The sequence below is a fragment of the Gopherus flavomarginatus genome, chromosome 25 (genome assembly GCF_025201925.1).
Source record: "Gopherus flavomarginatus isolate rGopFla2 chromosome 25, rGopFla2.mat.asm, whole genome shotgun sequence".
Lineage (NCBI taxonomy): Eukaryota > Metazoa > Chordata > Testudines > Testudinidae > Gopherus > Gopherus flavomarginatus.
Window position 1 is genome coordinate 2,305,909 of NC_066641.1, and position 21,632 is coordinate 2,327,540.

Consider the following 21,632-nt stretch of genomic DNA (forward strand, 5'->3'; position numbering starts at 1 on the left):
GAGCCAGGCCGTGCCCTGAGGTCCGTGCAGTCTGAATAGAGACAAGACAGACAGAAGGCAACAGGCCATAAGACTCGCCCAGGGAATTCCTGTGATTTATAATTGTTTTTACTTTCCATGGTAGGACATTTTAAAGAAAGAAATCCACGTTTGCCTGCAAGTGTGGCACACCATGGCCCTCTGAGCCAGTTCGGTAGCGGAGGCACCTCTCTGGCCCCATCACTGCACTATCCTAGCACTTCACGGTTTTTAATGTCTTCCCCACAGCACTCTTATCCCTGTTGTGCAGGAGGGAAACTGAGGCACTGGGAGGTGAGGAGACTTGCCCAAGGTCACCCAGGAAGCCTGTGGCAGAGTGGGGAATTGAAGTCTGGTTTCCAACATCCCTAGGGCCATAACCTCTTTGCCATGCTTCCGCTCTGCAGCTGAGGCTTGCTATCTGTATACTGATCTGGCACTCACCAGCAGAGTGCCTGAGCCTCACAGCTATTTGTGGGGTTAGCCTCACAACCCCTCTACGAGCTAGGGAAATCTATCCCCATTGTACAGAAGAGGAACTAAGGCACAGGGTAGATTAAGTGACTCAGCCAGGGTGACACAGCATGTCAGTGGCGGAGCCAGAAACTGGGCCAGGTTTCCTGAGTCCCAGGACCATCCCTTTTACATTAAAAGCAGTAATGGACCATAAACAAAATGGAAATTGACTTTGTGGATTTACATTGTCTCAGTTCAGGGGAGTGCAGGGTGGGAAGGGAGGGGCAAACACACTTCTAAACAGCAGAAAGTTAACTAGATCTTTTAATAAAAGCTTCAATCTCTTCTGTTAGGAACAGAGGCAAAGAAAGTGACTGTGGTGTCCTTACACCAAGTGTCCCTTTAAAATGTCGCGGGAACCTGGTTTCACAGAGAACAGAAAATGCAGGAATGAAGGGTCAATAACCAACTGTGTTTTTGGAGAACAGCTGGAAGAGTCTGCTGAGCCCAGGTGTGCTTGCGCTGCGCCTGCCAGCAGGCAGGAGAGTCGTGTGTCTAGAGGGGTCCACCGGGACCAAAGCCCCAGGCTCACGAGCAAAGACCTGAACTGGCTTTGTGCATTTCACAGTTTTAGCCCTGGTGTTACCTTCCAGTGCCCTGTGACCTCACGTAACCTCTGCAGTGGTTTCTCTGCGCCCATCTGCCTGGCTTCGTTCCCCTTCCCCACCTGGAATGTAGAACAATTTATGGCCAGGGACAGACAGGCCAATGCAATTTTTCTGCCTAATCTAAACTGCCATTCTCAGCAAGAGAAACAGTTTGGACAGCAGGCCCGGTGACTCACCTCCATTTCCTGCGTTACTCAGAGGCTCCCAATGGTGCCTCCAACCCACGCGAGGCCCCGCCCAGGGAAGAGAAGGAAACACTGACCCTATGGGCTGGCTGTGGACAATTCCATTTGGGATCTTTTTCCTGGGCAGCTCCTTGTGGCAGTGTGAAAATGAGGAGTGAGTTTATGGCTTGGGTTGTGATGTGAGATCAGTACCACCACCTGCCTCCCTGCCTGAGCCACCCTGGCCTGATCCCGTATTGTTACTGCAAAGATCAGGGCCCCCGTGTGCCAGGCAGCACCCACGCACATCCAGAAAGACGGGCCCTGCTCCACTGACAACACAGACAGAGTGGGGGAGAGGGCGAAGTGACATGGTAGAGGTCACACGGCAGGTCAGTGGCAAGGCTGGGAATGGCGCCCAGGTGTGCTGGCTGCTGGACCGCTTTGTGGCTGTGTGAGGCCTTTGAATAAGGAATCGCTAGCTGAGAATTGTCTGCTTGGCCCTGCCAGGGCAGCACCTCGCCTACAAGGTGCCAGGCCCAGGGGAATGGGCTGCCATCTCTGAGGTGCAAAACCCAGGAGCTCTGGGATGATCTGGAGCCCATAAAACTGGACAGCGGGCAGCACGCACACAGCACCCTTCTGGGTTTCCTGGGACAGTGCCCACAAAAAAGGGGCAAGTTTGGGAGAACCTGGAGTGGAACCTGGCCTGTGGCTGACTTTGAGTCTGCGTGTGGTGTAAAACGGGAGGGAGGGACGATTTTACAAGGAGTCACAGACTTGAGCAATTCCCCTCTGGTGTGATGCTTGTGCAGCTTTCTTACAGCAACTGAAATCCCTTGTTTACAACTCCCCTGCGTATTAATGGTCATTTCACACCCTCCTTGGTTGTCACTGGGGAACTGACAGTGGAGGACTCAGACTAACACTCTCAAACCCATATTGCTGTAACAACCATACGGCACAATCTCATAACTTCATACGCACTAAGGATATACATGTTTGGACAGAACAATGGGTTTCAGCCTTTCCTCGGATATCTTACAGGGCATGCTTTGTGTGAAATATATCACAATTATATGACAGGGGTGACAATGGGGGTTCCAGGGTGCTACTTTGAGGTACAGAGTACTATGGGGAAACTGAGGCACAGAGCAGAGAAATGATTTTCCCAAGGCAAGCTGATGGTAGTCAGAATTAACCCTCAGGAGTGCCAGCTGCCAGGCCCATGGGCTACCCACAGCATCTTCACTGGGCTGGTGTTAGAGATTTGCTTTGCACAGCCCAGGAGTGAAAGGGTTAACAGTCACACACTGGGCTGCTAAGGGGAGGCCTTGTCAGCTGCTTTCTGATTGGCTAGAAGGGCTTGGGCACAGCCTGTGCTCTACATTCAGGGCCAGGGTTACACAGGGGCCGAGGAACTGCCTGGTGGGGTTTGCAAAAGTTAGTTACCGAACTCGCCTTTAACCCCCAAGTAGGCGCCTCCGTGCGACTGGGGCGCTGCAGTGTTTTGCAGCCCTGGCCCTTGCTGTCTGCACCGGCTAGTCTGTGTCTGTCCTACGGTTTGATGTGCCCATGCAGCCCCACCAGCACCATGCCAGGCCTGCTATGCTGGGTGTGTCTGTACCTGGCACGCTGCATCGTTACAGCGCTGCCAAGCTCTCCGGCTGCACAACACCTGTTTCACGGGTACCAGGCAACCCCCTGCTCTGGCCTCTGTGGGGCTCTGTCTCCAGTGCCCCCCTCTGGGGCTCAGGTCCCTGGCCATGGCCTCCTCCGGGACGGAATCCCATGCGCCTCCTACTCTCAGGCCAGGCGCTGGCTGCAGCCCTGGGTGTGATCACCTCAGCAGGTCTGACTTAGGCTTCGTTTCCTCCAGGGAAGCGAGGGTGAAAATCAGCAACCAAATGGCCTGCGCACAGCAAAGTATCCTTTATTTCAGAGAAAACGTCTTAAAAACAGTAAACCAGGCTGTGCGCCTGCCTGCTTCCCCTCACACTTACCCTTGGCTGGTTCTGGGAAGGCCAGCTCCTTTAGACTCCTCCACAGACTCTGTCTCTCCCTCTGTCCTCCTGTCTCAAGTATCCCCAGGTTTGCAGGATGTTTGCAGACCCGGCACTGCAAAACAAGATTGCAGAGACAAGATACAGGGTCTCTGAAGCTAACAGCTGCTCCCTTGTCTTTCAGGCTATACCCAGATGTCCGTATCTGGGGAGCTGTTTATAGCGGGCTGGGACACAGCCGTACTTAGCTTCTCACATAGCAGCTCTGGCAGTGTTCAGAACAGCAGCTCCACTTCTGTCACCACCTGAATCCTGCAGAGCCTGGAGCCAGAGCGGCTGGAGAAATGGGCCAGCTTCCATGTGTGGCCTGCTGGACCCATCACTAAACTCCAAAATTCTCTGTATCTAAACCCTGCCCCGCCCAGGGAGATGCTGTGGTTTTACTGCATAGGAAGGAGAGCAGGGCTTGGGGACAGGGCAGTGACCCCCGCCTGTAGCAAGAGTCCGGGAGCAGCAGCGGCAGCCACAGAGGGGCGTGGAGCCTTTTTCATTGCACGGGCTGTAGGTAGGAATCTGGCCCCCAGAGCTCCTGGGCTGGAATAGGTGCAGGGACTTGCGGTAGATGTTTGCAATCCTTCACCTGGCGTGGGCGCTGGAGGGCCCTTGCCTCCGCAGTGCTGATTTGCGTTGCTATTTCTCCCTCATTGAATTTTTTTGCATCTGTTCCCAAGGGGATAAAACGGCCCCTGAGATCACTGAGCAGGGCTGAGCCAGAGCTGCCAGGAACAATCTGGATTAGGGGGAGCCCTTATGTAAGGCTGCCTCCCCCCAGGCTGGCCTAGTAAAATCCTCTTGAAGGCAAAGAGCGAACGGAATGCATAGGGATGCTGGCGGGGCCGGGGAGGAAGCAGCTGGAAGCTGGGAAGGAAGGAGGGAGCTGTGTCCTCTCCCAGTGGAGCTGGCTGCCGGAGGAATGTGCAGGATCAACACAGGGGCCAGTGTTTAGACAGGAGGTGCTGAGTGCTTGTAGCCAGTGAGAGTGATGGTGTCAGGGGAGGAGAGGACAGTGAAAGCAGGGAGGTCAGAGCCCAGGGTCTAGAGGCACAAGCCTGGCCAGTCCCCTGCAGCAGGTCTAGCCACCTGGACCGGCCTCAGGATGGCCCAGCCTCCCTGCACCCTTCATCTCTCCCCTCTTGGGCTGGGGCCAGCTTGGGCAGTGCTCTGGGAGAGCCAGCGGCTGCTCTCGGTTTGCCAGAACTCCGGCTGCAGTCAGGACAAGCAGGACAGAGCCGGCTCTGTGCATGAGCGGGAGGAGCACGGAGGGGGATGGCCTGGATGTGCCATGGGTGGAGAGTCTGTGCCAGAGGCAGGGACAGGAACAGCCATGGGGGCTCTCACAGCACGGCAGTGTCTGAGTGCTGGCTGGGAGCTGGCCTCCTAAATTAACCCTTCCAAGACTGTAGGCCTCAGAATAATCCTTTGCCTTTGGCTAGCCCCTTTCCAGGGAGGATTTCAGGCACTGCCATCTGCCCCATGTCACTGGGTGCGAGGGGCTGTGGCGCTGCCTGGGCTCTGTGGGGCATGGCTAGGATGGTGTTTGCAGCCTCTGGCAGTTCTAGACTCGGGGTTGCAGGTTCCAGCCGTTGACATTAGTGCTGAATGCAGCAGCCCCTGTGTGTGCTGGCACCACAAGCCACGGCCGCTCGCGGGGGAAGGAGCTGCAGTGAAAGTTCTCTCACAAGTGTCCATGAGGACTGGAGCTTTCCGCCTTTGCAGCGAAGGGGAGGGAGCGACGTAGTGAAGCACAGGCCTGAATATCACTCAGGACGCTGGGTTCTATTCCTGGCTCTGCTCCTGCCTCTCTGTGTGACCTTGTGCAAGTCACTGCACCCCTCTTTGCCTCAGTCTCCCCATCTAGGAACTGGGAATGACCTGCCTCCCAGTTAACTTACGTTTGTCAGGTGCTTTGGAGTCCCTGTGACAGAGCTTATCTGAGTGCTGAGTATGGGGGTCGGTCTAGGCCTGGCTGGGAAGCAAAGCTGGGAATTACGCCTGGCCAGTGAGTTTCCAACCTGATTCTTGCAATGGTTTAAAACCTCGTCAAGCTCCTTAGCGTGCTCTGAAAGCTTAGGGCGGAGCCCCTGGCAGGCTGCTTCATTGCACGGATCTGCAACGTGCAACCGAGAAGAAGGGCCTGAACACAGGAGAGCGACGCTCTGGGGACACACGCAGGAGCTGGCTCAGGAGGCACCGCCTGGGGCCGCGCTGTTGGCCAGATGCGAATCAATGTGGAACACACAATACTGGCCGGGGACAGAAGGCAGGCTCAGCGGTCTAGTCAGCCAGAGGCAAAGAGCTCAAATCTCCAGGGCTGAATCTAGGAAATGTGAGCACGGAGTAAATGCCAAAAGGTGCTTTCCCTGCTCTGGAAATAGCAGAGGGGTTTTCGTGGGCAGGGAGGGGAGCTGGGACTGCTCCCCAAAGCCACTGTAAGAGACCAAGGATAGAAAACGGGTGTGGGGCGTGCTGTGGCACTCATACAGTCTGACCCAGTTTCCACTGAAATCAACAGGAGTCTTTCCCCTGGGTTCCAGGGGAGCTGGATCAGGCCCTTACGCTCCTGACCTCTGTTCTGCCACCACTCGACGGCACCTGGGGTATTCAAGCTGCCTCCAGCGGATGTGTCTGGCTGGCTGCTTGAAGCAGGACTCTGCGGGGTCAGGAACGGAAGGCGTTTGCTCTGCTTCCTCTCTGTTCCTGCCTTCAGTCAGCCCAAGCATTTGCAGAGGCCGGTAATCTGGACTCTGACACCTTTCTCCGCCCGGAGCCTGTGAATGGAAGTGATTCCACTGGAGTGGGAGCAGGTCAGAGTGAGTCAGTCTCACTCTTGCTTTCATTCTAGTGTCCAGCCGTGTGGCCCTTCCCGAATGCACCGGGCGATGCAGGGAGTCCTGGGGGCAGGGGCAGGGGTAGCCGTGTGGGCCTTGCCGAGTGCGCCGGGCGATGCAGGGAGTCCCAGGGGCAGGGGTGGGGGTAGCCGTGTGGGCCTTGCCGAGTGCGCCGGGCGATGCAGGGAGTCCCGGGGGCGGGGGTGGGGATAGCCCTGTGGGCCTTGCCGAGTGCGCCGGGCGATGCAGGGAGTCCCGGGGGCAGGGGTGGGGGTAGCCGTGTGGGCCTTGCCGAGTGCGCTGGGCGATGCAGGGAGTCCCGGGGGTGGGGGCGGGGGTAGCCGTGTGGGCCTTGCCGAGTGCGCCGGGCGATGCAGGGAGTCCTGGGGGCAGGGGTGGGGGTAGCCCTGTGGGCCTTGCCGAGTGCGCCGGGCGATGCAGGGAGTCCTGGGGGCGGGAGTAGGGATAGCCGTGTGGGCCTTGCCGAGTGCGCTGGGCGATGCAGGGAGTCCCAGAGGCAGGGGTGGGGGTAGCCGTGTGGGCCTTGCGGAGTGCACAAAGAACTCATACCCAAAACTTCCCTCCACCCAGATTTGAAAAAGTCTTGTTTCCTGATTGGTCCTCTGGTCAGGTGTTTCAGGTTACTCCTTTCCAGGTGAAAGAGACATTAACCCTTAGCTATCTGTTTATGACAGCCGGGCGATGCAGAGAGTCCCAGGGGCAGGGGTGGGGGTAGCCATGTGGGCCTTGCCGAGTGCGCCAGGCGATGCAGGGAGTCCCGGGGGCAGGGGCATGAGTAGCCGTGTGGGCCTTGCCGAGTGTGCCGGGCGATGCAGGGAGTCCTGGGGGCGGGGGTAGCCGTGTGGGACTTGCCGAGTGCGCTGGGCGATGCAGGGAGACCCGGGGGCGGGGGTGGGGGTAGCCGTGTGAGACTTGCCGAGTGCGCCGGGAAATGCAGGGAGTCGCGGGGGCGGGGGTAGCCGTGTGGGCCTTGCCGAGTGCACCAGGCGATGCAGGGAGTCTCGGGGGCAGAGGTGGGGGTAGCTGTGTGCCTGGGCCTTTCTGATCAGTGCACTCATTCATCAAAAGGCTTTGGAACCTTGGCACAGGAAAAGTGACTCTGTAATCTAGGCAACTTCGGGCCCGAGGGGCGATTTCTTCATGTTTCCATTCCATGAGGGAGAAATCATGTACAAGAGGTGATGGAAAGCGAGTTTACACTCCATTTCTGGCTATTTCCCTGACAAGCCAGTGGATGGATTTTCCATGGCCCTTGAATTTCCACGTCGTTTGATGAGTTTAAGAGACACAGCCTGGTACTCCTCTCCCTTCCCCTAGTTTTACCCGCAGGTAACTCCATTGGCTCAGTGCAGTGGCTCCCCCCATGCCTGCGTCAAAGGAGAATCAAACCCACCGGCCAGAGAAGAATCATCTTTTCCAAACCACTTCCTGGCCCTGTGCTGCTTGCAGCACCAGGTGACTGCAGCTGGGAGGAACTGCAGAACCTGGCTTCTCATCGTGAATGTGGCTTGTTCATGTCGTGCCTTTCACTCAGCATAGACAGGGAAACTAGGCTGGCCAGGCTGGCAGTGTTTCTAGCCAGTTTCACTTCCTTCTTCCCCTGCTGGCAGACAGCTGGGTCATGTTCCATGGGGGAAGGTTTAAGACTGGGAATCTCTTAGGAGTCTGAGGGAGTTTGGTGCGCAAGTCCTAGTGAAATTCTCTGCCCAACTTGGATACTTTGCTGATCCCAGACAAAACTCTCCCTCCCCCCAAATAAATCTCGTAACCCTTTAAAAATGTATACGAGAATTAAATGTGGCGCTTAAAACTAGCATCTCTTTAGCTCCATGCCTGTGTGCCTGGAACATTTACTAGGTCAGAACAAATCCCTCGGTGAGTTTAGGTCCTAAAACAGGCCATTACCTGGTGGTGAGTTTCAGATCAGATTATAGCTGGATGCTTTTGCATCCCCTGCTGCTCTGGGCAGCTTCGACACAGCCTGTAATTTGATTTACTTGTTGTGATTACCTGTCATTTACTGTACAACACCCTCCTTTGGGAAATCCACTCAGAGCCAGCGGTTGTCTCGCCTTCTGTGTGCGTGGTAGACGAGAGCAGCCTGGAGCATCAGATACACTCACCTTGGAGTCTTTGGCCTCAATATCAGTATCACACAGAGGCAAAGACCCTGCCCTTTTCCATTGGGAGGGACCTAGGCCCTGTATTTGGGATGGAGGATGTTCTGCAAGTCCATAGCAATGACTTGGATGGCCATGTGCTCCACAGGGACCTTGGGACTCAGCTGCACCTGGTGTTTCCTAGTTAAAGGTAACAGCTGCGCCAGGTGTTCTCTAGTTAACCGCGCTTTGAACGTCGCTACCATCCTGCAGCGGTGGGTGTCCAAGTGCTTCTCAAACAGCCTTACCGCCCCCTTGGGAAGCCACGGTCACCTGCCCGCAGCACGGATGTCCTGAGGGTAGCCGCAGATGCTCAGCACACCTGAAAAGCGCTGGGTGCCGGTGTCCTCTGAAAATCTGACCCTCAACTGTGAGTGGAGAGTCCTGGGAGATGCGGCCCTGCACCACTTGCCCAAGCGCACTCGGTGACAGACGCAGGAATGGAACCCAGGTGTCCTGGCTCCCACTCCCCCAGCCTGCTAACGTACCATGCTGCTTCCTTAGTTATATTTGGTTAGCTCCCATTCTAACCTTCCCTGAGATAGTGCTGGGAACATGTGACCCTGTAGCAGAGTGGATCTCTGCTCCTGCCCGGAAGGGGTTAAAAACAGCCCGGGAAAGGGGCTGGGGCTGGGGCTGGAGAAAGCAGCCCTTTTAGGCTGGGCTGATTGGGGAAGTGGCTGCAGCTGGGGGCCATGCCCCAAACAGAGCGACAGGGCCTAATAAGAAGGCCAGGGAAGCCAAGGGCAGACAGTCTTCCTCTGCCTGTAGAGGGAGAAAGGCCTGGCTGCATAGAACTGACAAGGTACCTAGAGTAAAGCAGGGCTGGGGAAAGGCAGTGGAGCTGGGGAGCTCCTGCCTGGAAAGCCCCATGCTGTGGCCTAGAATTAGGCTAGGAGGTACTGGGGTTGTAGGGTGCAACCAGGGGTAGGCCAAGGCAGCAGGTCCAATCCCCCTTTGCGGATGATGAGAGGCTAATACTGCAGTCTGCCCCAGGGTGTGGGGCTAATGACTGGGCAGTGGCCAAGACACTGAGGCAAAGTGGGGATAGAGGGTGGGGGGTTCCCAGGTAGGGGAAACCCCTAAGAAAGAGGAAGGGGTTACTGCCAGGGGGCAGAACCCCACATAAATGGGGCACTGGGGTCCAGGGAGGGACATGGGGCCAGTAGCTGAAAGGCAGATCACCAGCCTGCAGAGGGCACTCTGAGCTGGAATTTGAGCTAATTCCCGAAGCAACCAGCAGGAGGTGCCGCAGGGGTGAGTTGTGCCCAGTTACAGACCTGTTTATGGAGACCCCTTCCAGGAAGATTGCAAGGTGGCATTGGACTCTCAGGGAGAGCAGCCCCCGGGGGAAGGTTCAAGGCAAACCCTGCTCAGAAGTGCACATCCCTCACTGTGGTTTGCGGGAGGCTGATGGTTCGTTGCTCTCAGATAATCAGTGGCTGCTCGCCAGGGAGCGGATCGGTCATCAGGCAGGATATTTAGAGCTGGAGCCCAGCCTGTGCTGTATCTACAGCTGTCAGCTCCCTCTGTGCTTTGCTTGCAAAATTGATATTTGCTCAAGACAGGCCTGAGTTGAATGGCACCGTGATTGTAAACTGCATGATGCCAAGGAGACCGAGGGGTGCGGCCTGAGCTCTTACCCCAGGCTCTTTGTGTCCAGCATCTAGGAAGGGGGGTGGGGAACACAAGTGCTTAAGGCTGCAGTGTTCAAAGGTCTCTGCTTTCAAGAGTCTCAGTTTTTGGGAGTCTATCTGGAGGGGCTTTAGGGTGTCCCACTGGACACTCGGCCTCAGTGATCAGACAAGCCATTGCCAGAGCCGAGAGGAACCCGCGTCTCCTGACGCCCAGCTTGGAGCACTGGCCCCTGGGTTATGCTGCCAGCGCCCCACGTGTGTTGCCCAGTGACTGTCATGGGAACTGTCTGAGTCCGGCACGGTTCCAGTGAGCACAGTGCAGCAGGGTGCTTGACTCGGGATGTGGTGGGATCTCAGCCACTTGCAGTCACGACGGGGCGTCTCTTTCTAAACGATGTGCTTGGCTCCCCCAAAAGCTCTGGGCTGGGTGCAGGAATGCCCGGGCGGGCAGGAGCTCAGACGGGAAGATTGTAATGCTCTCTTGTGGCCTTACAGTCAAGGAATCTCTGAACAGTCTGGACCCAGCAGTGCCGGTCATAGCTCCCGCCCTGCACAGGTGTATTTGAATCTGGGAGAATCTGGGCTGAAGACAGAGGAGTCTGGGTGTTTTTCCTCACACAGTGCCATGCACATTGGGATCTTCCCCCTGGAGACCCGGGAAGGTCTAAGAGGGGCATGTGGGCTGTAGGCTGTGCAGGAGACGAACTCCCTCAGGGCGTGGCTGTGGCCTTACATCTGCCCACACACAGGGCCAAAACAAACACCCAGCGTTCCCCTCCACCTCCCCAGCTCTTCCCGCGAGCGCCCGCCTAGACGGGCATTGTTACGATGGCCTCTCAGTCTGCGCTTGGTACACCAGGATCTCAGAGCTGCGTCTGCTCGGATAACCTCCCCTGCAATGCAGTGGGGCATGTGCCAGGCTGAGCGCCAGCTGGGGTCCGAAACCAATCCACCTTCCTCCCATTGGATAGTTGTTTGGATTAGTTGAATTGGCCCCTTTGGTCATTCTTCAGCTGCCTTTACATAACGTCACAACACAGAGCATCCTGGCCAATGTCCCTGCTTGGCTTAACCGCCGCCTCCCTGCAGCTCTGAGAGGAGATGTGCTCCTGGGCTGGCTGGCAGGGCACAAAGCTCTGTCGGGAACGGATTGAGACACAATCCAGTGCTGAACACTGACTGAGGGAAACCCTTCCACCCAACAGTTAATTAGCCAGTGGAACTCACTGCCACAGAAACCACTGATGCCAGGAACGTTGCAAGATTCAAAAAAGGGTTGGACATTTCCGTGGATATCGGAAAATCCTGAGTTATCCGAATTATTGCTAGCAAAAATTCTGGCGGGGATATTAACCCTCCTGCTTCAGAGCTTAAGCCAGTCTCATTAGACCTATTGGGGGGTGCAGATTATCCGACATCTGCTACTATGTGGCTCTTGCACCTTCCTCTGAAGCGTCTGGTGCTGGCCACTGGGCTGAGCCCCTCTGGTAATGCTGCTCTTGACTGGTTCAATACAGGAAGGTTCCCCTCCCTCTGGCTGAAGCAGAGCTGGGCCAGTGTCAAAGCCCTGCACTCAGGCTGTGGGGCTGGAATCCAGCCAGTGCCATGGGTGGCCCGTGAACTGGTTGTGGGGAGGCTAACCCTTGGCCCCTCCCTTTCTTCCCAAGACCCTGCCCCTCCCCCTCCTGTTCTACCCCCCACCCGCCCCACAGAAGCCCAGAGCACCCCCACCACGGCCCCGGTGTGCCAGGTGGCGTGGCCACAGGGCCGGGTAGGCAGTGTGGCCTGAGCATCTCCCACCCTGAATCCCCACAGAAGGCCAGATAGCCCCAGCCCCAGCCTGCCTGGCCCAGGGCAGAATGCCAGGAATGGGGCAGAGCATGGGCTGGGCCATGCCAAGCTACTTGGGGAAGTACAGCCTCCCACAGCCTATGATACCCACCACTGGGGTTGGCGAAACCAGGAGGGTTGGCAAGAGTCTTACGGAATCGGGCTCTATCTCCCAGAGGCTACTGAAGCCAGTCTGGGAGATTTTAGCCTGCTAAAAGTCCAGTGGCGCAGCAGGGCCTCATGTTCACAAGGCCTCAGTCGTCAGTGAATTTGGCCCAAGGTATTTAAGGGAGGGAGTGGGGTCTAAGGTTAGAGCAGGGGTCCTAGGAATCAGGACACCTAGGTTCCATTTCCAGCTCTGGGAGGGGAGTGAGGGTTAGAGCCAAAGGACTGGGATCTGGACTCCCAGGCTCCATTCTTGGTTCTGGGAGGGGAGCAGGGTCTAGGAGCTGCAGCAATGAGGCTGCCTGGGTTCTATTTCTGGCTCTGCCATTGACCTGCTGGCTGTCTTGGGTAAGTCACTGCCCCTCTAGGCCTCAGTTTCCCCATGGATAACATGGGGACCTATCTCACAGGGGTGGTGTGAGACTAAAATCCTTACTGTTTATGAAGTGCAGGGAGGCCCTGGTCTGAAAGGCACTATCGAAGGGTAAAGAGCTGTTAAAGCCGTTTCTCCTTGACTTGCCTGCCACGGCCCAGCCTCTGATTCATGTTTCTCCTGCAAGAATGTTACCAGGACCCTTACACTGAACAACACATGGAGCTTCCTGGGCTGGTGCCCACACACTCAGCGGGTCAGGGTTGCCATCTCAGTAGCAAACCCTAGCAACAGTCCATCTGTGTGATGCCAGAAACCATTGTGAGACCTTCTAGGGGTGTGTGTGAGAGAGAGAGAGCACAGGTGAGTGCAGCTGTGGCCAGTGTGGGTGTACGACCTCTTCTGCAGCGAGACGAGAATTTCCGGGAACTCAAGCTGTAGGCATCTGGGCTGGATGGAACGGGAAGCCCCACGTTCTAGAGTGGATGCTGCCCGTGCCTTTTAGCTGGTGTTTGTGTTCGTTGGTTAGGGGCATGGGTTCCCAGCAAGGCAGGACAGAACGCTGACTGTGCAGCGGACAGATGCCCCTCACACTCCTTTCTCCCAGGGCCCGGGTCAGCTGGCAAAGCTCAGGCACCGGGTGGGTAGGCCAGTTGGCTACTTGCGGAGTGACGCAGCACTGGCAGCCGAGTTACTAGCCCTGCTGCAGAAGTGGTGGCTTTGGGGGGCTTGATGGGTTCTTCCTCTTTGCTCCCTGCAGGCCTGACAGATGATGAGGACATCAAGGTGATGCTGAATGGCTCCTTTCTCTGGAAGATCAAGTCACGCAGACGGAAGAAGGAGCGGTTCTACCGCTTGCAGGAGGACGGCTTGACCATCTTGTCTGAGTGCTGCTTTAAACGGGCTCGCTCCAAGCAGATCTGTAAGTCCCAGTGCCTGAGACTCAGGGCCACAAATGCTCCTCCTAGACTCATAGGTCAGAAGGGACCAATATGATCATCTAGTCTGACCTCCTGCACAAGGCAGGCCACAGAACCCTACCCATCCACTTTTATAACAACCCCTAACCCAGGACCGAGTTATTGAAATCCTCAAAATTGGAAACAAGAAACCCAGATCCCAGTTCAGAACCTAGAACCCAACCCACCTCCAACACAGAACCAAGAATCCCTCCCACCCACTGACCTAGAACCCAACCCCCAACCAATGCAAATTCTACAACCCAACATTCTGCCCAATACATAATGTAGAGCACATAACCTAGAACACGAGGCCAGAAACTAGAACATAAAACCCACTCAACACAGAGCCTAGAACCCCCAGCACAGAACCTGGACTCCAGATTCACCCACCCAAGCACAGAACTCAGCTGGCCCAAGCCTGGAACCAGGGCCGGCGCTACCATTTAGACAGCCTAGGCAATCGCCTAGGGCGCCAGAATAATTGATGGGCAGCATTTTGCTGGAGGGGGCGGCAGGCAGCTCCGGTGAAGCTGCCGTAATGGTGCCTGCGGAGAGTCCAGCGGCTCCGGTGGAGCTGCCGCAGTCGTGCCTGCGGACGGTCGGCTCCTCGCGGGGCTCCGGTGGACCTCCCGCAGGCACGACTGCGGGCAGCTGCACTGGAGCCGTGGAGCACCGGCCCGTCCACAGGCACCACTGCAGCAGCCCCACCGGAGCCGCGGGACCAGTGCGCGGGGCGGCGAAATTGCTGTCCGCCTAGGGCGCTCAAACCCCTAGCGCCGGTCCTGCCTGGAACCTTGTAAAATCCAGCTGCATGAGCCAAGCAGGTTCTCAGCTCCATGCTCCTGTTTCTCTGCCCTGGCAGGACAGCAGGCAGAGTTAACAGGTTTGCCAAGGTGCATTTTCATCCTTATCTCCCAGCCATGAAGTCCCATCACTCTGCTCAGAAACCCCTCTCGCTCCCCCATCGAAAGCACTGGGTTTGATTTCTGGGTGAACAGACACACCCCCTCCTTGATCCTGGACATGGCGACCCTAGGCACTGCTCTGATGCTTCACTACAGCAACTGCTGTCAGTATCTCTGTTGGAGACAGCAAATCCTACGCTCACATGGGCTCTGTCTGGTCTGGGATTAGAACAACAGAAATTAGAGATTAAAACATACCCCTTATGTCATAGATGCATAGAATATCAGGGTTGGAAGAGACCTCAGAAGGTCATCTAGTTCAACCTCCTGCTCAAAGCAGGACCAACCCCAACTAAATCATCCCAGCTAGGGCTTTGTCAAGCCTGACCTTAAAAACTTCTAAGGAAGGAGATTCCACCCCCTCCCTGGGTAATCCATTCCAGTGTTTCACCACCCTCCTAGTGAAAGTGTTTCCTAATATCCAGCCTAGACCTCCCCCACTGCAACTTGAGACCATTACTCCTTGTTCTGTCATCTGCCACCACTGAGAACAGCCCAGCTCCATCCTCTCTGGAACCCCCTTTCAGGTAGTTGAAAGCAGCTATCAAATCCCCCCTCACTCTTCTCTTCTGCAGACTAAACAATCCCAGTTCCCTCAGTCTGTCCTTGTAAGTCATGTGCTCCAGCCCCCTAATCACTTTCGTTGCCCTCTGCTGGACTCTCTCCAATTTGTCCACATCCTTCTTGTAGTGAGGGGACCAAAACTGGACTCAATACTCCAGGTGTAGCTTCACCAGTGCCGAATAGAGGAGAATAATCACTTCTCTCGATCTGCTGACAATGCTCCTACTAATGCAGCCCAATATGCCGTTAGCCTTCTTTGCAACAAGGGCACACTGCTGACTCATATCCAGCTTCTTGTCCACTGTAATCCCCAGGTCCTTTTCTGCAGAACTGCTGCTCACCTAGTTCCCTTCTCCCAGGGCCAGGCCCTTCTCTGTACAACTTCCTACACTGCTTTATTCACCTGGGGCTCCATTTTCCAAAGAACTCAGCATGCGGGGGGCACATTGGGTACTGAGTCCTTGCAAACCTGGCTTTCTAGCTCAGCGTCACAAACAACTGGGCTCCCTCCCTTCCCCAGCCTGGGATCTCACTGCTAGGAGATGCTTTCGCTGGAGGTGGAGTCAATGTCCTCTGCTCACCCGCAGTAGGTGATGGCCACAGGTCTGTTATTCCCAGGGCCACTCTAAATAACCCTTCTCTCCCCCATACCCTTCACATACATGCAGGTGGCTCTGACGCCTCTTTCCATCCCTGCTTGGTCACGCAGGGGTGGGGTTCTGCAGCAGGGCTGTGTGCGCTTCACTCAGCAGTGGCCCCATGGGTCCCAGTGGGACTGCCCCAGGTGCACAAAGTGAAACAGCCAGACACACGTTTGCAGGCTGACTTGGGTCTGTTAAGTGTCTCTAGCTCCTCAGATCTTCGTTTTACTGAATTCCCCCGATGTTACCTACACCCTTCTGGTATTGAGACACCCAGACCAAACACAGCCAATAGGCCAGAGCCATTACTGATTAAATAAAATGCCAACGAGAGCCAGGAAGAGGATACAGACCCTGGCTCAGCTGCTCCTCCCATCTCTGCACATGAGCACTGGGTGAAGTCGGACACTCCTGACCAGCATCCACCTGCTCACCAAGCTCCTGAGGGTCAGACTGTCGTGTGTCAGCCCCCACTAGCTGGGCCAAAACTTCACAAGAGCTCAGCATCCAGTGGGCCAAGGTCTTGTGAAAATCTGTCTGCCTGATCCTGCAAAGCCCTGGGGAGTGGAGGGCACTCAGCACCTCACCGCATCATCTATAGAGAGTCCGCAGAGAGTAGGTGGGAGGAAGACAGTTTGCAAGATCCCCATAAGATGGCATCCCAGCAGATAGGATTACATCCTTCCTCTCAGCTGTCTCTGGAGAAGGGCAGCTTGGCGGATGGGTCTTAAGGCCCCTGCTCCTGGAATGTACTGAGCACGGGCCCTGGCAGGCCCTTACTGAACAGAGCAACGAGGGTTGGGGCCATGTTCTCCAAAGAGCTCAGCTCCCAGCGTGCGCCCAGCTCTCCTGAGAGCCCTGGTCATGGCACCGAGCCCTTGGGAACGTGCTGCCCGTGGCTCTGAAGTTTGCTGCGCAGGTAAAGGTACCTCTGCCCTGGAGCGTGTGGGGAGTCCCCATGCCAAGAGGCAGCAGTGCTAGGTCCAAGGGAGCCAGCACGCTGGGCAGCTGTGGTGATGTAAGCGGCAGAAGGGGCTAGTGCCTGGTCCGATCCCGTACAAGGCCCAAGGTATGTACTCAGGGTGGCTAACCCCTCCTGCCGCTCGTGCCACCTCAGCTCCGCCACTCTGAATAGTGCCAGCTAGCAGGGCTCCAGTTCCCATGGGCCCTGAGAGGGCAGGGAACACGCCACCGAAAGCAGATGCTGCAGATCAGGGGCAAGACTGGCCAAACTCGCTGGTGCTGCTGCAGGTGAGTTTTCCCAGAGCTCTGAGCTGACCTGCTGGGGCGTGCCAGGTTTGGGCTCCAAACAAGGTGGAGCCAGCGTGTGCTGCGGAAGGCACACGTTGGCCCAGGGTTGCCCTTTCCAAGGGCTCGGCACGTTGGGAGTCGCGCTGCTTTGACCGTCGGGACCCTTGGAAACCTGAGCTCTGCTGCAATCCTGGCTCTGGTTTTACCAGCCTTCATGGTCCCCTTTGGGCAGTGCCAGGCTGAGGGTCAGATTTCCCCTGGCTCCAGAGGCAGGCACCTGCGCAGAGGTGCCCTGCAGGACGAGCTGGAGACACACAAGCCAGGGCCATGAGTGTGTTGGCTCTCTGAACTCCGCCATGTTTGGTGCTGGCAGCCCTAAAGGAAGAAGTCCCCCAGGCCAGGTGGGACCCAGTGGCCAGACCCAGTTGGGGGTTGACCTGTAATGAAAACAGGCCAGCAGCAAAGGTGCTTTCCCCAGGGGCCGCAGGGCTGGATCGGGGTTTTTGGTTTGGGCCCAGGAGGCCTAAGCTGGCAATGAGATGGAAAATCTCCATCCACTTAGCTGAGCATTTCAGACCCTCAAGCAAGAGTTGGCTTGAGTTTCCGGTAGGGACTGGGGAATGGGGCAGAGTTCCTGGGGAGGAGAGGAATGGCGGAAGGGAGACCTTGGCTGTGGCTTAGGGAGGGAGCAGAACATATGGGATGCCAGGGCAGGCTAGTCATTGGTGCATATGTTGTGGGATCCCTTCCCCTCCCTTCCAGCCCTCCGAGCATAGTCACGCAGTGGGGCTGGTGGGTTCCCTAGCAGCAGATTTCATTGATCATCTGAAATGTGCTGCTGTCTTGCGCCCCATCAGTGGCTGGACCCGCTGGCCGGTCGCCGGCTCTCAAGGGCTCTCAGCAGGCGAGAGGGAGGCGGGGAAGAGAGGCCAAAGCCCAGGGCACAGCACAGGACTCTGACCGCATCCCTGTTGCTGTGCCTTGTCTCATGCAGTCTCCATCATGCACATCGAAGCCATGCGGGAGGGCTACCAGTCTGAGGGCCTCCGCAAGCACGGCCGCTACTTCCCGGAGACACAGTGCCTCACCATCGTCTTCAAGGGCCGGCGGAAGAACCTGGACCTGGCTGCCCAGAGCGAGGAGGAGGCGAAGAGGTGGGCCCGGGGGCTGAAAAAGCTGATGGCCAAGGTGGAAGCCATGAGCCAGCGAGAGAAGCTTGATCAATATCCTTTCCCTTGACCAGCAGGGTCTCCGCTCCCTTGTTCCCGGGGGCCGTTGCCACGCATGGGGCTGGGCACAGTCGCGATGGATGATGGGGAGGGATTCCAGCCTGCTGTTAGGAGACACAGATCTGCTGCCCAGGGTCTGTCTCCCTGCACGTACCCCAAGCAAACCAGACCTGACCCAGGCCAGCAGGGTTACACCGGGGTCAATAGCCCTGAGTGTCTGGCCAGAAATGTCCCGTCCTGCAGCACTGGGGTCCAGACCATAACAGACCCTAAAATCAGGCCCAGCCCTGTCCTGGCGACCCCTCCTGGAGTGGAAACATGCCTGGGCTAAGCGCACAGGGCAGAGTGCAGGGTGCCCCTCTGGCCCTGCCCCACGCACCTTGCTGGGCCAAGCACACAGCGTGACTCTCATTCATCGGCCAGGTGTGCTGGAGGGGCGGCATGGCAGAGCTGCGACTAGACAGGGCCCCATGTAGCCCTGCCTACCTGGGGCTCTCAAAGCCCTAGTGATGTACCAGGAAGCAGCCAGGTGAGGCAGGGCTGGAATCTGTTCCTGGCTGTGCCATGCCCTGGTGTCGGGCACATCCCCTCTCTGCCCCCATGCCCCAGCGTCAGTGGAGTGAGGAAAGGGGCCCTTGTGCAAACCACGAGCCCTGGCACAGAGGGCTCATGCAGACAGCCAGGAAAACCCTCCACCGCTGAGCGGCTGTCGGTTTTGTTGTACGACCTGCACTAGCTGTGTGTGAAATGACTGGACGATCTAGTGCCACCATCAGGCAGCTGCGCGGGGACTGCCCAGGGCGCTGGGAGCAGAACAGCTGCTGGGGGCACAGCAGGGAAGCCAGGTCTCCTCTGCTCAACGCCCTTGTCATTTTCACCGGCTGCGGGATCTTTGGGTCAGGCCCCTAGAGCCGACCTCAGCCCCATCGCAGGCAAAGGCCGGCGTGAACTCATCACACCTCCCAGTTCATTGCAGCCCCAGGCAGGCCTGGCCTGGGGGGCACGGGCACCGGGAGTCTGTCCCCCGTGTTCTTTCCTTACATCTCCGGCATCTGGATCCATGACATCCTGCACCGAGCCGACAAGAACAAGGACAACAAGATGTCCTTCAAGGAGATCAAGGACATGCTGAAGATGATCAATATTGACATGAACGACATCTACGCCTACCAGCTTTTCCAGGTACCACCCCACCCTCTGCCACTGTGCCCGTGGCGCTGTGCCTGCTGCCGCGCCCCCAGGGAGCCGTGTCTCCGGTGGGAGGGGCAGGGCCGGCCTCAGGGGAAATGGGGCCCTGGGCGAACCTGGCATCCTGGCCCCCCACCCTCCCTCCATCGGCCTGGCCCCCCTGCCTCCCCCGGCCCCACTCATCCCTCCATTGCCCCTGGCCCCCACTGCCTCCCCTGGCCCCACCCATCATAGAATCATAGACTATCAGGGTTGGAAGGGACCTGAGGAGGTTCTAGTCCAACCCCCTGACAAAGCAGGACCAATTCCCAGCTAAATCATCCCAGCCAGGGCTTTGTCAAGCCAGGCCTTAAAAACCTCTAAGGAAGGAGATTCCACCACCTCCCTAGGTAACCCATTCCAGTGCTTCACTACCCTCCTAGTGAAATAGTGTTTCCTAATATCCAATCTAAGCTTCCCTCACTGCAACTTGAGACCATTGCTCCTTGTTCTGTCATCTCCTACCACTGAGAACAGTCTAAATCCATCCTCTTTGGAACCCCCTTTCAGGTAGTTGAAGGCTGCTATCAAATCCCCCCTCATTCTTCTCTTCTGCAGACTAAACAATCCCAGTTCCCTCAGCCTCTCCTCATAAGTCATGTGCTCCAGCCCCCTAATCATTTTTGTTGCCCTCCGCTGGACTCTTTCCAATTTGTCCGCTTCCCTTCTGTAGTGGGGGGCCCAAAACTGGACACAGTACTTCAGGAGTGGCCTCACCAGTGCTGAATAGAGGGGAATGATCACATCCCTCGATCTGCTGGCAATGTTCCTACCAATACAGCCCAAAATGCGATTAGCCTTCTTGGCAACAAGGGCACACTGCTGACTCATATCCAGCTTCTCGTCCACTGTAACCCCTACGTCCTTTTCTGCAGAACTGCTGTCTAGCCACTCGTTGCCTAGTCTGTAGCAGTGCATGGGATTCTTCCATCCTAAGTGCAGGACTCTGCACTTGTCCTTGTTGAACCTCATCAGATTTCTTTGACCCAATCCTCTAATTTGTCTAGGTCCCTCTGTATCCTATCCCTACTCTCCTTGTTGAACCTCATCAGATTTCTTTTGACCCAATCCTCTAATTTGTCTAGGTCCCTCTGTATCCTATCCCTACTCTCCAACGTATCTACCACTCCCCACAGCTTAGTGTCATCTGTGAACTTGCTGAGGGTGCCGTCCATCCAGTGGCGTAGCCAGGTTTTAAGTGTAGCAGGAGCAAACCTAAAAAAGGCGCCCTCCCCTGGCTCCTCCTCTGGCCACGCCCCCGGCTCCTCCTCTGGCCACGCCCTAACCCCTCCCATTCCCCCCCAGATTAACCCCGGGGCCGGCTCAGGACTCCTGCGGACTTCCTGGGGTGCAGATTAACCCCCCCCATCCCCAGGAGAATCTCTCCTGCCCAGTGCACTCTGCAGGTGTCCCCCACCGGGCTGTGCCGCCCAGCCCCACCCGCGGGGTCCCGTGCCCCCTGCTCCAGGCTCCTGTGCCACGCCAGGGCCCCCCGTCCAGACAGCACGGCCTGTGCCCCTGCCCTGCGGGCCCGGCCCTGGGGAGCCCCTTGCCTGGATCCCCCAGTGCAAGGCACCAGATCCCCGCCATTCACCTTCTGTCCTGCGTCGCCGCCTATCCCCGGCAGTTCCTGGCGCTCGGTGTGCTCCACGCAGGGCTCGGCAGCCAGGCGGCTTTAAAGACACAGGGGCCCTTTCGCCTCCCCCCGCCTGCCACATTAGCAAGAGGCGGGGAGCGCTTGGCCGCCGAGCCCCGAGCCGCCGCAGGAGGTGGCTGTGGCGACATTGGGGCCGTGCTGAGCGTGGGGTACGATGGCCAAGGAGCCGGCCCCCTCACTCCTCTGGCCGTGCCCGCCCGCGGCCTCTCCCCATGGCTCCTCCGGCCATGCTGCCATCAGCGCCGGCCTGGCAGGTGCCGCTTTTTGAAAACTTGCTGAGGGGAAGAGGCTGCTTCCCCTGAACCCCGCTAGCTACGCTGCTGAATCCATCCCATCATCCAGATCTTTAATAAAGATGTTGAACAAAACTGGCCCCAGGACCGATCCCTGGGCACTCTCCTTGATACCAGCTGCTAACTAGACATCAAGCTACTGATCACTACCCATTGAGCCCAACAATCTAGCCCGCAATCTAGCCCATTCATCCAGTCCCTCCACTGCCCTGGCCTGGCCCCCCACCCATCCCTCCACTGCCCCTGGTCCCACCTGTTTCCCCCCACCCCCATCCCTCCATCACCCCTGGCCCCCACTGCCTCCCGGGGCTCCGCATCTGTCCTCCCTGGTCCCCACTGCCTCTCCCCCAATCACCCCGGAGTCCTGCTGCCTCCCTGCCATTGCCCTGAGTTCCCTTCCAAGTGTAAGGTTGGCCCTGGGGAGGGGCTCACAAGGGGGTGGTACCAGCCTGTGCCTCTCA

At 57.2% G+C, this 21,632-nt stretch overlaps 3 protein-coding genes across 3 annotated transcripts in view; 2 read left to right on the forward strand and 1 right to left on the reverse strand.

Moving 5' to 3' along the window:
* Positions 1-21,632, forward strand: part of DCAKD (dephospho-CoA kinase domain containing) — a 153,890-nt gene that overhangs the window by 42,236 nt on the left and 90,022 nt on the right. The window lies entirely within an intron of this gene.
* The window catches only part of PLCD3 (phospholipase C delta 3), a 57,429-nt gene that overhangs the window by 12,665 nt on the left and 23,132 nt on the right, over positions 1-21,632 (forward strand). Inside the window, exons 2-4 of the mRNA XM_050934931.1 lie at positions 13,143-13,304; positions 17,760-17,988; positions 19,047-19,176. Of these exons, the coding sequence (XP_050790888.1) occupies positions 13,143-13,304; positions 17,760-17,988; positions 19,047-19,176 (521 nt within the window). The remainder of the gene's footprint in view (positions 1-13,142; positions 13,305-17,759; positions 17,989-19,046; positions 19,177-21,632) is intronic.
* The window catches only part of ADAM11 (ADAM metallopeptidase domain 11), a 672,244-nt gene that overhangs the window by 6,194 nt on the left and 644,418 nt on the right, over positions 1-21,632 (reverse strand). The gene's annotated exons all lie outside the window — the stretch shown is intronic.